This window comes from Heliangelus exortis, chromosome 1 (genome assembly GCF_036169615.1).
Source record: "Heliangelus exortis chromosome 1, bHelExo1.hap1, whole genome shotgun sequence".
In the NCBI taxonomy this organism is placed as follows: domain Eukaryota; kingdom Metazoa; phylum Chordata; class Aves; order Apodiformes; family Trochilidae; genus Heliangelus; species Heliangelus exortis.
In genome coordinates, this window is record NC_092422.1 from 185,480,385 (window position 1) to 185,494,592 (window position 14,208).

The 14,208-nt window shown below is 37.1% G+C and overlaps 1 protein-coding gene across 7 annotated transcripts in view; it reads left to right on the top strand.

Moving 5' to 3' along the window:
* PHTF2 (putative homeodomain transcription factor 2) overlaps window positions 1–14,208 on the top strand; it is a 68,272-nt gene that overhangs the window by 4,612 nt on the left and 49,452 nt on the right. For 5 of the 7 annotated variants that reach the window (XM_071734001.1, XM_071734006.1, XM_071734008.1 and 2 more), the window contains exon 2: window positions 10,330–10,406. In XM_071734001.1, coding sequence (XP_071590102.1) covers window positions 10,362–10,406 — 45 coding nt within the window. In that variant the 5' untranslated portion in view covers window positions 10,330–10,361. Of the gene's footprint in view, window positions 1–3,240; window positions 3,262–10,328; window positions 10,407–14,208 lie in introns of those variants that run through there. The other 2 variants (XM_071734003.1, XM_071734007.1) reach the window with 2 other exon arrangements.

The window sequence follows — 14,208 nt, forward strand, 5'->3', positions numbered from 1 at the left end:
CTGGGTCAGGTATAGAGTTGGTATGACCAAATAAAGCCTGGTGATCTCTTTGAATGTTTTCTTCCATCCTGGGTTATGAAGCTTGCGACTCCCTCAGCTCTGTGTTTATTTTTTTCTTATTATTATGTGTTTAAATAGCTGCTTTCTTTTTGAATTGGAGTAAAATCTTGGCTTCAGTGACTTCCTGTGGTACTGAGCTTAACAGTCTAATTGTGTGTTGCGATATAATATTGCTCTGTTAAAGGTTTAGCTTTGCTATCCTCCATGCTCTGTTAATGAATGAAGTTTCCTGTATTATTGGAAGCTGTTGTTTTATTGACTACATTTGCTGTGTATTTCTTAAAGTCTCAATTTATAATCCCTGATTTTCTGTCCATGATTGCCTGTCTCAAAAGGAGAGTCTTTCAAGTGGTTGATAATTCATAGCCTTTCACAGCACACCTCCCCCTCCCACAGTATTTTGATTTTCTTCTTCAAATAAAATACATGCGTTTCAGGTCAGATTGCACAACTGATCAACAGAGATGTACTGCAGTATAATTTTCTAATTTGTGTTTTATTCAGATCATAGAATCATAGAATGTTAGAGGTTACATGTGTCTGTGCGTTTCTGAATATAGAATGTTGAATGGAAGACCTCTAAGAGCTGCCAAATTTCCTTGGTGGATTTGAGATTTTAAAGCTTTGTGCTGTATTTTGTTCAATTTCCTTCCCAGCTTCCCTTACATCATTTACATAATGGGTACTAAGCTCTGTTTGTGCTACCTGTTCATTATTAGAGCTGATCCCTCTTCTCAAGTTTTGTTAATGGACGATTGTCTTCTGGAAATGTTACTACTCCAGGTTTTCTTCTCTTATGTATAAAAAATAAATATAGTGAGCCTATTGATAGAAGCTTGAGGTTTGGGATAAGTAATAGGACAGAGCTCAGTTCACATCATTTAAAGACTTATCCTTAGGACTCTAGTGGTCTAAATAGGGTGAGGAGGATAGAGGAAACAGCCTTAATTAGCCTGGATTAACTCTCTTAGTGGTATGTCAGGTGGAGATCCAGAGCATTCAGGTTGGCTTCAGTCAGAACTGCCTCACTCCTGGCAGTGGCATTAGTTCTCACTTTATTTTGTGATCCATGGATCTGTGGAGCTAGTTCAGATGACAACTGCCCATTTGTGTAGTAATGGCAGTCAGATCCTTGAAACTGTTTCCTGTGCTACAATGGGCTCCAATGCTGGTAAAAAGAGGGATGGAAGCTGGTGATGGAGGAGGATGAGGGTTGACTGTGGTAATAAATACTGATTTAGAATGGTTCAAACAGCTGTGAAGCTTTGCTAACCCACCCTGACCTTCTCCATCTGCTCTGTGTGGACTTTCCCTGTCTTCAGTGAGTGATCTCTTCTGCTGAAAGTTCCCTTTTAGAATCTCTGGAAACAAGCAGGAGTGTGGGGCATCTCTATTTGTAAGCTTGTAGTAGCTGTCAGCACCTGATGAAGCAGTGGTGTGACTGGTGCCTGTGTTCACCACCTTCCTCATAAAAGTCTAATGGTTCATGTACTCAGAAAGTTGGAAGTCATGTTTTTGGGGTGCATCCTGAGTGGCTTGAAGGTCAAGACTGGAAATGCCAGGGCATGTGTGCACTGAATGAGATCCTGAACCTCTGTCACTACAGGATGTTCTGTAATGTGAAAGCCCAAGGAACATAAAGAAAGTAGACTATGAAGATTTAGTTCAAGTTGTTTTGAGATTAGGACACTACTATATGAAACTGAATGGGGTCCCCAGATGAAATCCTTAGGATTTGTGTGCACTTTGCCTTGGATTGACACTGAACAGAAGAGCTAGCAGGCCAGCCTTGAGCCATCCAAGCACCTTTTAGGCACCTGAGCAGCCAATAAACAGGCTTTATTCACACTGGATGCTGCTATTAATCTTTATTACCCAATTAACCTATTGCAATGAAAAAGTTGACTTCAAAATGTTGTTCATTTTTGTGGCTCTTTTTTGGTCCATGGCAATGTTTGCTTTTCACAGCCTGCAGTCTATTTAAAAGTCTTTGACATCCTTTCAAAGGCTCTTTGAAAGTTTGTTTTATCACTTGCTCTTGCTTATCAGTTTGACGTGTTCAGAAATACTGATAGACTTAAGACATCATCTTCTTTTGCAGAAACTGCTGATTAGTCCCTATCAGATAGTCTTTCAGGTGTAATGGTGTTCTATTTTTAATGATTGTTTTTTTAGGAGCTTGCCAGATACACTTGTAAGGCTATTTACCCTGCAGTTCTTGGATCACTCCAGAGACTTTTTCAAAAACAACAGCCTCAGCATTTGCTACTCCATTGGTACAGAGCAGTGGCTGTTACAAGAGACTGCAGCTTCTTCTCACAGCTCAGCCGCCTCGTGCCTCAGCTGCTTCAAAAACTTGCTGGGTAACTATTTGTAGAACATGATGCAAACTTGGTCATTTAGGAGTGGTTTTCAACTTCCTGACTGTACTCACGGAGAAGCCACAGCTCTGCTGTTCATTGCCTGGTGACAGATAAACATGTCTTTCCTAAACACCAAGTCAGTATTTGCAGGGAGAAAGATTTATTGTTGAAGGGAATTACCACTGCGTTCAGAATCACAGGGAAGAGAAAAGGAGCTTAGCGTTTTATTTCAGGGTAGCCACTAGTTGGTTTTTTTGAGTGTTTGTCAAGAAGTATGTGTGTATAAATGAAAAACATCATATTTATAGAAAGTCTGTTCTTAATAAAGCTAGCACGGTTCTAAGAGCAGCTGTACAAGCAGTGTTTCAGGGATTTGTCCTTTGAAGATTGCAAATTTGTTACTGGGATGTGTGTGTATGCTTGCAGTGTTCAGTACCGTGTCACTTCAAGTGGAGCCATGAACAGAAACAAGTTGTGTAACCAAACTGGGAAATTTGCACAGACCATAATAAGGCTAAGGGCAGAGATTCCAGAAATGGCTACAGCAGTTGCAACAACGTCAGGAAACGTTCTTTTCCCAGAACCTGAAATAAATCTCAGAAACCCTGATACTCAACATTTTGCTACTATTTCAGACAGTTGTGTAATACGCTGGTAAAACAAGTAATTCCTTGGGAGGCAGTTATTTTCTGTGGTCCTTCCTTGCTAGTTTGTCCTTCAGATGCTGGTGTATTTACTGGGGAGGTGGTCTAGCTGAGCCTGCTTGTCATCAGAATTTGAAAACTGATTATCACTGCATGTTCTCTGCGGCAGCAGTGAGAGCTTCCTGCTTGGAATGGTACGTGATAAAAAGGCACGAGCTTATCAGGAAAAATAAATATGAAATGGCAGAAATGGGATCAGATACAGTGGTTTGTGGGCACAATACAGTGGCCTGAGAAAGCATCTATTTTTCAGACACTGGCATCTTACTGGAGGCACAGGAGGGTATGGACCTGCTGCCAAATATCTGTATGCATTGTGATATATTATGCTTTATACCTCTGTGCTGATGAAGAATGAGGCTTGATACACAGCAGCACAGAGTCTGGTCAATATGTTATTGTTGCTGGCCTGATAAACAGACAACAGAACTCTACAAACAGGTATCTAGGGATGTTCAATGTTTTTTGTTTTTTTTTCACCAGTTTGGGGGTGATTTTTTGTTTTTTTTTTGGGCATAGTTTGGGTATTTTTTTAGATAGAGTGAAGAACAAAGTTCAAAAATTCATTCTTTTTCATGGCCAGCATCTTGGGAATACTGATATCTAAATTTAGCAGAGTTGTTGCTGTTCTTTGGAGAAAGCAAGTATGTTAATTCCTTTTTATTTACAAACCATCATGACCTTGGATTGCAAGGCAGCAGCTTGGGAGGGCCCTGGCTGGCATGGAAGCAAGGATACTTTTCATGCTGGCTGCTGGATATGGTCCTTAGGTTAGCAGTGTTTGTTTTTTAAATTCTGTTTGAATTTTTTTTTTTTTTTCCATTTTCTTAAGGCTAGCTGAAAGGACGGGATAAAACAGAGAGGTGTGAACCCGGGAGTGACAAGTTTCTCATTTGCTTGTAGGCAATTTGCAATTCTAAAATGCTGTTTTGAGAACAATGATGCATAGATAAAGTACTAAACAGAACACTGAGTGCATTATATAGTATTTGATTTTCCTTTTAATAAAGGAAATGTAGGTTTAATGGGGTTTTGTAATGCACGTGAAAAGAATATGTCTTTGAAACATTACTTCAAGGGTTTAATCCCATTTTTTGTGGCAGTGGCAGCACTCCCATGAACTTGAGCATAGGAAGGATGACTCCTAGAAGTGGTGTCTGAGTTACACTGATACCTCTGCTGGTTGTTTCGTCATGGTAGAAGCAGGTTTTCAGTCAACACTGGATACCTAATATGACTAAGCTGCTTATTGGATTACTTTAAAATTAAAATAGCAAATAATGTCAACGATTTCATGATAACTTTAACTTCTGTTTTGATGTTGAAACTGAAAAGTGAGGTTTTTTCCTTGTTAAAATTATTTTTTAGCTGTGCATCAGCAGGTATACTGTTTCACTTTTAAGTGTGATACAAATGTTGCTACAAAATTAGCATAGGCCGCAGGCTTTATTGTTCTGATTCATATTCTCTTCTTACTCTTTATACCAGAAAATTAGTGAAATTATGTCTGTGATTCTGAAACTGTAATATGGACAAGCTTGTTAACTAGCTTATTAACTAGCTTGTTAATATGCTAGCTAGTTAATTAGCTAGCTAATATGGAAAAATAGTTCTGTTGTGCAAAGCAGTTGAAACCAAGCTCTGCTGTTTTCATGGCTTTATACAGTAACCCTGTTAAACCTTTTTTTGCCTTTAATTTGCTGCTAAGAGTTCTTCTGAAGGTACTAAAAACTGGTAGTTATAAAAAAATGTTTGAGACAAATGCCACAGCTCTGCAATTTTACTCTTAATGATGTCTAGTGAACATTCCAACCTCATCATTCCATGATCATAATGAGCTGAGATGGGCATTCAAGTTTTGACTTGACAGCTGGATGGTAATCTGACCATTCAGGTTGGGATTGTTATAAAGGAAGCAGGTTCCTTGAAATATTTAGTGATTCACATTGTTTACAGTCAAGGAAAGCATTTACCTGTGCTTCCTTGCTTGTGTTTTGGTTTTTATCCTTTTGCTAGTTTGCTGCTGAGATTTGTATATTTTTCAAAAATTTGTGATTTTTTTTTTTTCCTTTGTCACTCCAAGGAGCATAGTTATATTCTCAAATTCTGTCAGAGTTCAGAATATATTATTTTCCTATACACTGTCATTCAGAAATGTTTGCATTTATGTTTGACTTGGGTTGCCAAAACCTTGTGAATTCCAGTAAAATATTCCAAAATACTTACTGGAAATTTATTTAAATCTGAAGTGTAGCATCTAATTCTGTCTTACCCAGTAAGCACTGCTTGAATGAGCACTTAACTACCTGAGGACATCTAAATATAGATTTCTGTGGCTTTTGAAAAACTGGTCATTACATTACAAGGTCTACTGTGTACTTCTTTAAATGGAATATGATTATGCCCTGAAGTGGAAAATAAATAGTTAAGAAGCCCCACTTCTGAATAGGGATCACAAAAAACAAGTGGTCATCTATTTTTTGTTTTAAATGAGTAATGAAGTTTTGGTTTAAAAATGTTGCTTGCTATTCCTACTATTAATGGTGAATTTGAAGGAAATTTAATGAATGGCTCTGTTGAGTGTCACAGTGATGTTGTGATCAAGCTTTTGTATTTTTGGACGCTATTTCTAATATCTGCAGTTGGGAGCAATTCTTGTGTTGTTCTAAAGCCTCCAACTACTTAGGATTAACAATCTTGCTGTATTTACTCCGCAGAGGACATTGTACAATTGGGTGCAAAAGATGGTCCCTGTCCCAGTTGGAGGTATTTGGCACAGAACATGAAACAAATCCAGATCCAGAGAGGATGGGAGGGGAGCAAAGCAGAAGATTGGGCTGTGCCCTGTTGTGCTGCTGGATGTGTGTCAGCTGTTAGGATTTTTTTCACTTTACCCATTTGGTACCGGTGTGCCTTAGAGTCCAACTTGTACAGTCTGACTTTAGCATCAGTATCAATCAATACACTTTGTCAGCTGAATAATTTATTAACTTGTAATGAATATGCAGAGTTCTGCAATTGCTGCAATACTTGGTTTCCTGTCTAGGTGTTCAGTGAACTGTGGGCAGAGGCAGTCAGAGCCAGGGCTACACCTTAAGTGCCTGGAATTACCATCCATTTCTTGTCCATATAAGTTAGCTTCAGTCCAACTGTATCAAACTCATTATACTGTCTCAGAAAAATCCAAACCTAACCACAGACAAAATCCCTGCCCCTAGGAACAGATACAGAACTAAACCACAGACAAAATCCATGCCCCTGCAAGCAGAAACACTGTCCTGACATAATTAAACAAACCTTTTCACCTTTCATTTCAGTGCTATCTTAAAAAGTGTTGTGTATCTCTTGAAGAAAGACTGTGATATTTCCTTGTAGAAGTATTTTTACTTAGTACATCAGGCTCAGTTTGTCTTTAGACAGTTTGTCTTGTATCCAATCCATCCTGTGATTTTGTAATATTTACTTTTTTAAGCAGTACCTTTGCAATTGTCTGTACAAATATGCTTTAAACACCCCCAAAATAGGTTCTGTGGAGAATTTAATGTAGAGAGTTTCCTAAAAAGGCAAAACCCATGACTAATCAAAATAACAGATCTGTTGATAGAAATAAAGTATTAATAAACCTACTTCATTATACTTGGTTTATAGTTTTGTGGTGTAATTGTTTCTTGAGGCAAAGGGGTTTTGAGTGAATTGGAGAGCTACTACAAAAAAGGTTGCTGCATTTAAAGTGGCTTGTCCAATTTTACCTGAGTTTGATGCAGCTGTAAGTTTTTGATCTATAAGTTAGCATTGGTTTCCTGAAAAGTCATTGGCCTGGGAGAGAGATGGAGTTTGTGTAGCTGCTGGAAGGAAGGTTTTAGTGCAGGTACAACAGGTAGTTCTTTACTGCTGATAATGAGTTTCTCCAGCCTTCACCTTATCTTGTAATTATGATGGTAGGAAGCAGGGTATATTGTGTATGAGAGGGGATCATGGTTTAAGGGAAATGAAAAGGATACAAAGATCCTTCAAGATGAGTTCACAAATGAAAAACAAGGGGGGCAAGTGTGATCAGAATCTGTTTGCCATCCTTTCTGGGCATAGTGGAACTGCTTTTGCTGTGACTGTGCCACATGGGTCACGTGTATGGATATGTGTGGCTAAGGTTTTTAAGATACTTTGGGTCTGTAGTCCAATGTAGTAAATTATTTTAAATTTAAGTTTACTGAAACAGATTTCAAACAAGAAAGCAAATCCTATTTTAAGCTTGGTGTTGGTAAGAAAGAAGGGTAACCAGTCTATGTAGTATGCCAAGTTATATTAAAGTCTTTGTTAGGCTCCATGCTTTATGTGATTGAAATATTTTAGTATTTACTGTGTCAGTGAATTCTTAATAACTAATAGCTGCTCTTACAAAAACTGCTACTATTATTAGGAACAAATAGGTCAGAAACAATTACAGATGTTGACACAGTCATGGCTGTCAGCTTTAACTGACTTGGTGTGGCTTACACAATGATATTATCAACAGTGGAAAAATTGCAGTTTGTTTGCCCAGTTGCAACAAAAGTCAGTGTCCTGATATTTCTCTAACTTGTTAATGACTAAGCTCTTTCAGAGATTTCTTTCTATTGTGATGTAATTTTATCTGAGGTTGTGTAAAGCGTGTTGGAGAATACACTGTTAGATATCTTAAGTTCCTTTTGGTATTTGATTTCTCTTTTTTTGAAAAAGCTTTATGAAAAACGAAAATATATGGCATAATGTCTCTTCAAAATCCTCAGCAGCTCATAAAATTAATCCTTTTTTTAAGGTTTGTAGTATAGAGTATATGATAAGTATCCAAACTTACTAAATGTGGTGTCTTTCAGATAGTGCACTGTGTAAGATGCGAGTACATCCACAGGAGTCAGGGAAGACTGAATAAATAGGTGTCAGTGCAGACTGGAGTATTTTGGAGGGTCTTCTTTCAGAGAAATGTCTTGGACAGCAGCAGTATTGACAGGGCTTTTGTAGAGGGAGTACTTGTGATGTGATTTTCATCTGAATGGCTGTTATCAGGTAATATGATTCTGGCTCCTAAAAAAAAAGATTTTGGTGATGAACAATGAACAATAAAATGTCACAAGCTAATCCAATACACAGTCATTTAATAAAAGACATTTTTAAAAATCTGCTTTGCAGTTTCAGTTTCCATCCCATTATTTTTCTTTGCCTTTCTTACCTGTGCAAATACTGTAAACAAATGTCTTCTCTTTCTCTGTTTTAAAGACAAAGATCACCTTTAATCTTTCACTTTCAACAGTGCCTACAGATGAGTAATTCTTGTTTCCTTTTAAATGAAGCAATATGAGGTGCAATATTATTGATATTGACAACGTTATGATAAGTGTGGTATTTTTATCAGAAATGTACCCCTTAATCACATTTTTTTTAAGAGAGAGATAGATCTCGGGATGAATGCTTGATGCATAGTTTGGTGTTTGGGGGCTAAGCTACCATTTCCCCTCCCTGCCACTGGTGAGGCTACGCCTGGGGTGCTGGATCCAGTTCTGAGCTTGTCAGTACAGGAGAGGCATGGACATATTGGAGAGAGTTCAGTGAAGGGCCACAGAGATGTGAAGGGCCTGGGGCAGCTCTCCTGTCAGGAAAGGCTGAGAGAGCTTCTCTGTTTCAGCCAGAGAAGAGAAGGGTCAGGGGGATCTTATCTATGTCTATAAATATCTGAAGGGAAGATGCTAAGAGGATGGAGCCAGGCTCTTTCCAGTGCTGCCCAGTGACAGGACCACAGGCAGTGTGCACAGACTGTAGCACAGAAGGTTCCATCTGAAAGTCAGAAATACTTTTTTACTGAAAGAATAACTAAGTAGTGGCATAGGTAGCCCAGGGAGGCTGTGGAGTCTCCATCCTTGGAGATACTCAGAAGCCACCTCGACACAGTCCTGGCAACCTGCAGAGGTACATCCAATGTCAACCATTCTGTTATTCTCAAAAAATGTGTCTGGAAAGTTACTTTTAAGAGATCTTTTTGTGTGAATTTTTACCAGTTGCTCTTGACCCTGGAATAGTTCAGGTAGTATGTTTGGAAAACTTTAATTTTTTGTAGGTACTTCTAGGAACTATAAAAACTTTTTGCATAATTTGTAAAATAAGTATTTTCTTGCGTGTTAAATATGTGGTACAGCTATGTAAAAATAACATTCTTAAATTGTTTGTAAACGTAGGAAGGATGATGAATATTAGATGGAGCTGAAAACTTAAGGTTTTGCCAACTAATGTTAAACAGTCACATGTAGCATAGCATTTTAAAAATTTTTTTTAAACTGATCTTGAGTATGACGTATGTTTACATACACATTTATATAGAAAATCAGTGGGATGAAAGACAAAAGTATTGAGACTTTTTGGAAATATTTTAAATGTTTTGAATTCCTTCTTCCTTCTTTTCCACTGGCTGTTTCCTTCCTTAATTAATTTGAGTTTTCTTTTAGTGATAAGACATTCATAGGGGAGAGAACTTGTGTATTATGATATCTTGAGAAAAAATTCTCACCTAAACTTTCCTTTGATTTTACAAAATGTCCAGTACCACTCTAAATGTGACTTTTATGGTTTTATGTGGGCTTTTTTTTTTTTAATTTTCTGCACTAACTCTGACTTAGAAAATTAAATAAAAATTTAAAAATTAATTTTCAAGGTAGGAATGTTTTATGTAGGCTGAAAGTTGTTTTTTTTCACATTGAAACTCTAATTACAGTTACATCAAAGATTAACTAGTGCTGCTTCTATTTGCTACCTTGTATTTCTCTTGACTTAGTTTTAGCCTACTCATTTCATGAGTGTATTAATGTTATAGTTGGTGGAGTTCTAGGACTGATTTTTCTCAAATCTAGTAGTTTGTATGAAATTTTATTGCTCAATTTATCAGAAGAAAACCAACTGCATTTGGTATAACTTTTGTGAGGTTCTCATGAGATAACAGATCATCTCTGTGCCATCTGTGCTTTACTGGGAAAGATGGACAAAACTGAGGCTTCTTATGTCCTGTAGCTTCGGATTTTGTGGGGGAAAACCTGAACTCTTGCTAAAATAGCAATGAGGCAAGGTGTAAAGTAATATAGCTGTTAAGTGCTTTACAGGTAATGGGAATGTGTCTACATTCCCTATGTCATCCTTCTTAGGCAAGGTGGAAGTAAAGTTTTGTCTTTTTCTGTTAACAGCCTAAAATGACTGTGTGAATTCAGTGGAATAAATGGCGTCCAAAGTAACTGATGCTATAGTTTGGTACCAGAAGAAGGTAAGCTTTCTATTTGTATTTATGGTGACTTTAAAAAAAAATGGCTTATTGTGTTTTATGTAAAGTATAATAAATAAAAAGTACTACTGCACTATTGGTTAGCCTTGTGTAGGAGTGGGTAGCTTGAAACTTTTCTTCCAAAACTAAATATTTAGTGACTAATGAAATGGAATAGCTTTTGGTCTATGTTCAAAGCTCCTCACTCCCTTGGCTACTTGTGCTATGGAAAAAAGAGGAAAGAAAATTTTCATTTTCAGTAGAATATTGATGTGTAGAGGATAATGTTTCTGTAGTACATACATGAATCCTTATATTTAAGTAGAAAGTAAGAATCGAAACATTTTCTGTCAGCAACAAGGAACCTTGTAATCCATATCCTAAAGAGAGAGGCCCAGGAATTTTTAGAATTTAATTAGGAAAAAGAAAAAGCAAACAAAAATTGAAAGCAGAGGAAAAAGATCTCATTTGGAGGTATGTAATTACAGTATTACCTGATAGTGTATCTTTTGATTCATGTTTGCACATAGAGTAGACAGAGACATCAATGTTTCTATCTACAGTTTCAGATCATTGTAGCTTCTTGACATTAGTATGCCCATTGGCTTATTCAATAAATTATTTTGAAAGGCTTAAAGATTTGCTAGATTTTGAGATGTGCTTCTTTACTAAGATATAAATAATGTGTGAGTCTTTTTTTTTTCCTTGGTTCTCCATGATTCAGTGAAGTTCAATGAGTTAGTGTTTCCCTTGGGCCTTTGGCTGTCTTTTTGATAGGATGTATTTTATCCTTGGGAGAGTGATGACAGTGGTCTTCAAAGCAGAATTTTGGTTAACCTCTAGTGAAGCAACAGTTAATTTCTAGAAAAACACAACACTGGTATGCTTTGAGATTTTTGCAACTGTGAATCAAAGACATAGCTGAAAAAGCAGAAAAATACTTTTTGCTGACTGAAAAGAATCCAGAATTTAATTAGGATTGTTAAATTGTTTTTATACTGTTTACTCTCCCCCTTTTCTTAATCAAGCTTTACAAAAAGTATTTTTGTAAAAGTATCAGTGGAATTACACTATGGTTTTCAACCATTTCTTGATTATAGCTCCAGACCCACTTTAAAGGGTTTAGAGGATGACTTGTAGAAGACTTAGTATAACAAAATTCTGTGCAGGATTTTATGCAAGGGGAAAACAATACTGATTTTACCTGCTTCCACTTGTTCTCTCATAAGTTTACTCTCATTAAGTTACACTGTCATACTGATAATATTTAAAAGCACCAAGTTGTGTAACTTTTTGGTCTGGTCAGGACCTCTTTGGCACAATCCAAGACACAATGGCAATAAAATCTTTATTGTGTCTCTGAGGGTTTTTCACTGGTGATGATGAATTAGTCTTTGGACAAATCTTGTATGGTATTCAGTTTTATATTTAAATGGTCCCCTGATGCAAGAAAGAGTCTGAAGACTCTGTAAATATTATATGAAGTTCATGCTTGTTATCTGTTTTTTTGATTTTTTTTTTTCTTTTTCTTTGTTTGTTTTTGTTTAAATACATGTCTGTATGTCTGTTTTACAATCAGTCATAGAGGAAAGGGAATACCATCTGTGATAGGCTTTGACTTTCCATTCTCCTGATATTAGGAAAGCAGCATCTCTGCAGATGAGTCACTGTTGCTGGGTGATCTTGCAGAGGGCAAGCCTTCTGGTCTTGATAATAACAACCCATTCCTCAATTTCACTTTTCCCAGGACACTGCTTCTAACAGGATTACTCATTATCATCACAGGTCATTCTTTTAACCCTTGTTCTGTCATTTTTCCAGTTCCATCCTTGTTTTACATGTGTTTCTTCTGTAGCAACAGCAGTTATTTCTGCTAGAACTCTCTGACTTTTACAGAGGTCTGCTTGGCCAGGAAAGGAGCTCTGCCTTTATGGCAAGGAGTTGCAATGAGGTGATTCCTGTTATTTTGTGAAAGACTGGGCTATCTTCAGGAGGGATAAGGTCTTGCATAAGATAGATGTCAAAGTTTTCCATGATGTGAAGAAAATCCACTTGTAGGCTGGAGCCTGTCAAATAAACAGACTTTACTTCTTTTGCTGTGAGGGAGTAGAGTCTTATTTTGGGACAGATGGCTACATTGCAGAAATGTTGCATCTCATACAAATGGTCATGCTAATTAGATTATTTCTTAGGTCCCATTTACTGAAGGTTCAGCTGAATCAGGCTGATAACCCCAATGTTGGTTTTTTTTTTTTATGTGGTGTATGATCCTTTTCTGAGAGAATCAGGGCTCTCTCACCCATGTTGGTTTTTTTGCTTATTTATTTACTTATTTAAATCAGTTTCATAGTACCCTGTTTCTTCCCCATGGATTCATTGTTTACACCAAAGTTTTCAAATGGGGGAATAGGAAGAGCTATGGTAGTGCTCAGTGGGTACCAGACTGTTGTCTTTTCTGATATATTTTTATGATAGTTTATGGTGGTAAAATACTGGACTCTCTGAAATGATGATTCCTTTCATCTTTATATTTTTACTTTGGAGTTCTCAAGGTTGTCCCACTTACCTTACTTTTTAGGTTTGCTGATTCCTCACAACAGTAACTGAAAGGGAAAGTGGCAAGAGATCAAAACAGCACATTTTGACTCTAAAACATTGTTTCTGGGGCAAGGAAGAAGCAGGGTTGCAGTCAGTATGTCAGTATTCATTGAATTGATGTAAAGTGTCATTTTGGGGAGGTATTTTCAGATTAATGAATTGGTGTATGAATGTCCAAGAAAAGAAAATAAAAAACTTCTGATATTTATAGTCGTACATAAAGAAGAAAAATATATTTGAGTAGGTGGAGACTGCATAACAAATATTGAACAGATAACGTGCTTGACATGTTTCTTTTCAGTTTTAATGTATTTTTGTGAATTTATTTTATGTCTCTGTCTACTGAGTTTCAAAGTTCTGCTGGTTTCTCAAAAATGAGACATTTTTGTATTTCCTCAATGGAAAGATTTAAGCAATTGAGCTCTTCCAACCCTACTTCAGGCAAGTTTTCCGAACACCAAGTTTACTCATATGACTCATACTATTGTCTGAAGTTGAGCTACTCACACGAGGATGATTTAGTAATCATTTAAAAGGTCAAACCATTTATTATGTAAACTTGTTTTTTGTTGTTGCAGCAGATACGCTCTGCTTTTAGTGCATCAGAGCTCCTCTTGATAACTGTCTTGTGAAAATACAGTAATCAATTCTTAGTTATTTTAACTTGGATGGTAAGACTTCAGATAATATATTATTTCAGCTTGTTATTTGAGATGTAGGATTGCATGGACATAGCTTTACTGCTTCCAGTGGTAACTTGCACTGCCCAGCTGGTGTGAACACTTTTGCAAGGTATGGAATCTGAAGAGATCAATCCTGCTAGATGCAAGCTGACTCTGTAGTAAGCAAATCAAGTTAAACCTCTGCTGTGCTCCTCAGTGCAGTGAGTAGTGCAATGCTAAGGTATTTGTGTGTCAGACAGTGTTTGTCTAGCTTGTTTTCAACTTTCTGCTGCACTGGTGATTGCAATAAAGGGTGTGGCAGGGGTGTCTGCATTGCTCTCTGGAATGGTGCATTCCTTTGGTCCCAGACAGCTGCCAACCTAATATTCATGTATGTGCACTTTCTTAGTTAACATCCTTAGGATTATGTGTATGTATCACAGTACTGAACTTGCTTCAGGTTTGTAACTGAGGAATTTTATAGAGAAAACCATTATAATGTTTCCTCTGAAAAAATCTGTTACCTCCACAGCTGTTTTAAACAA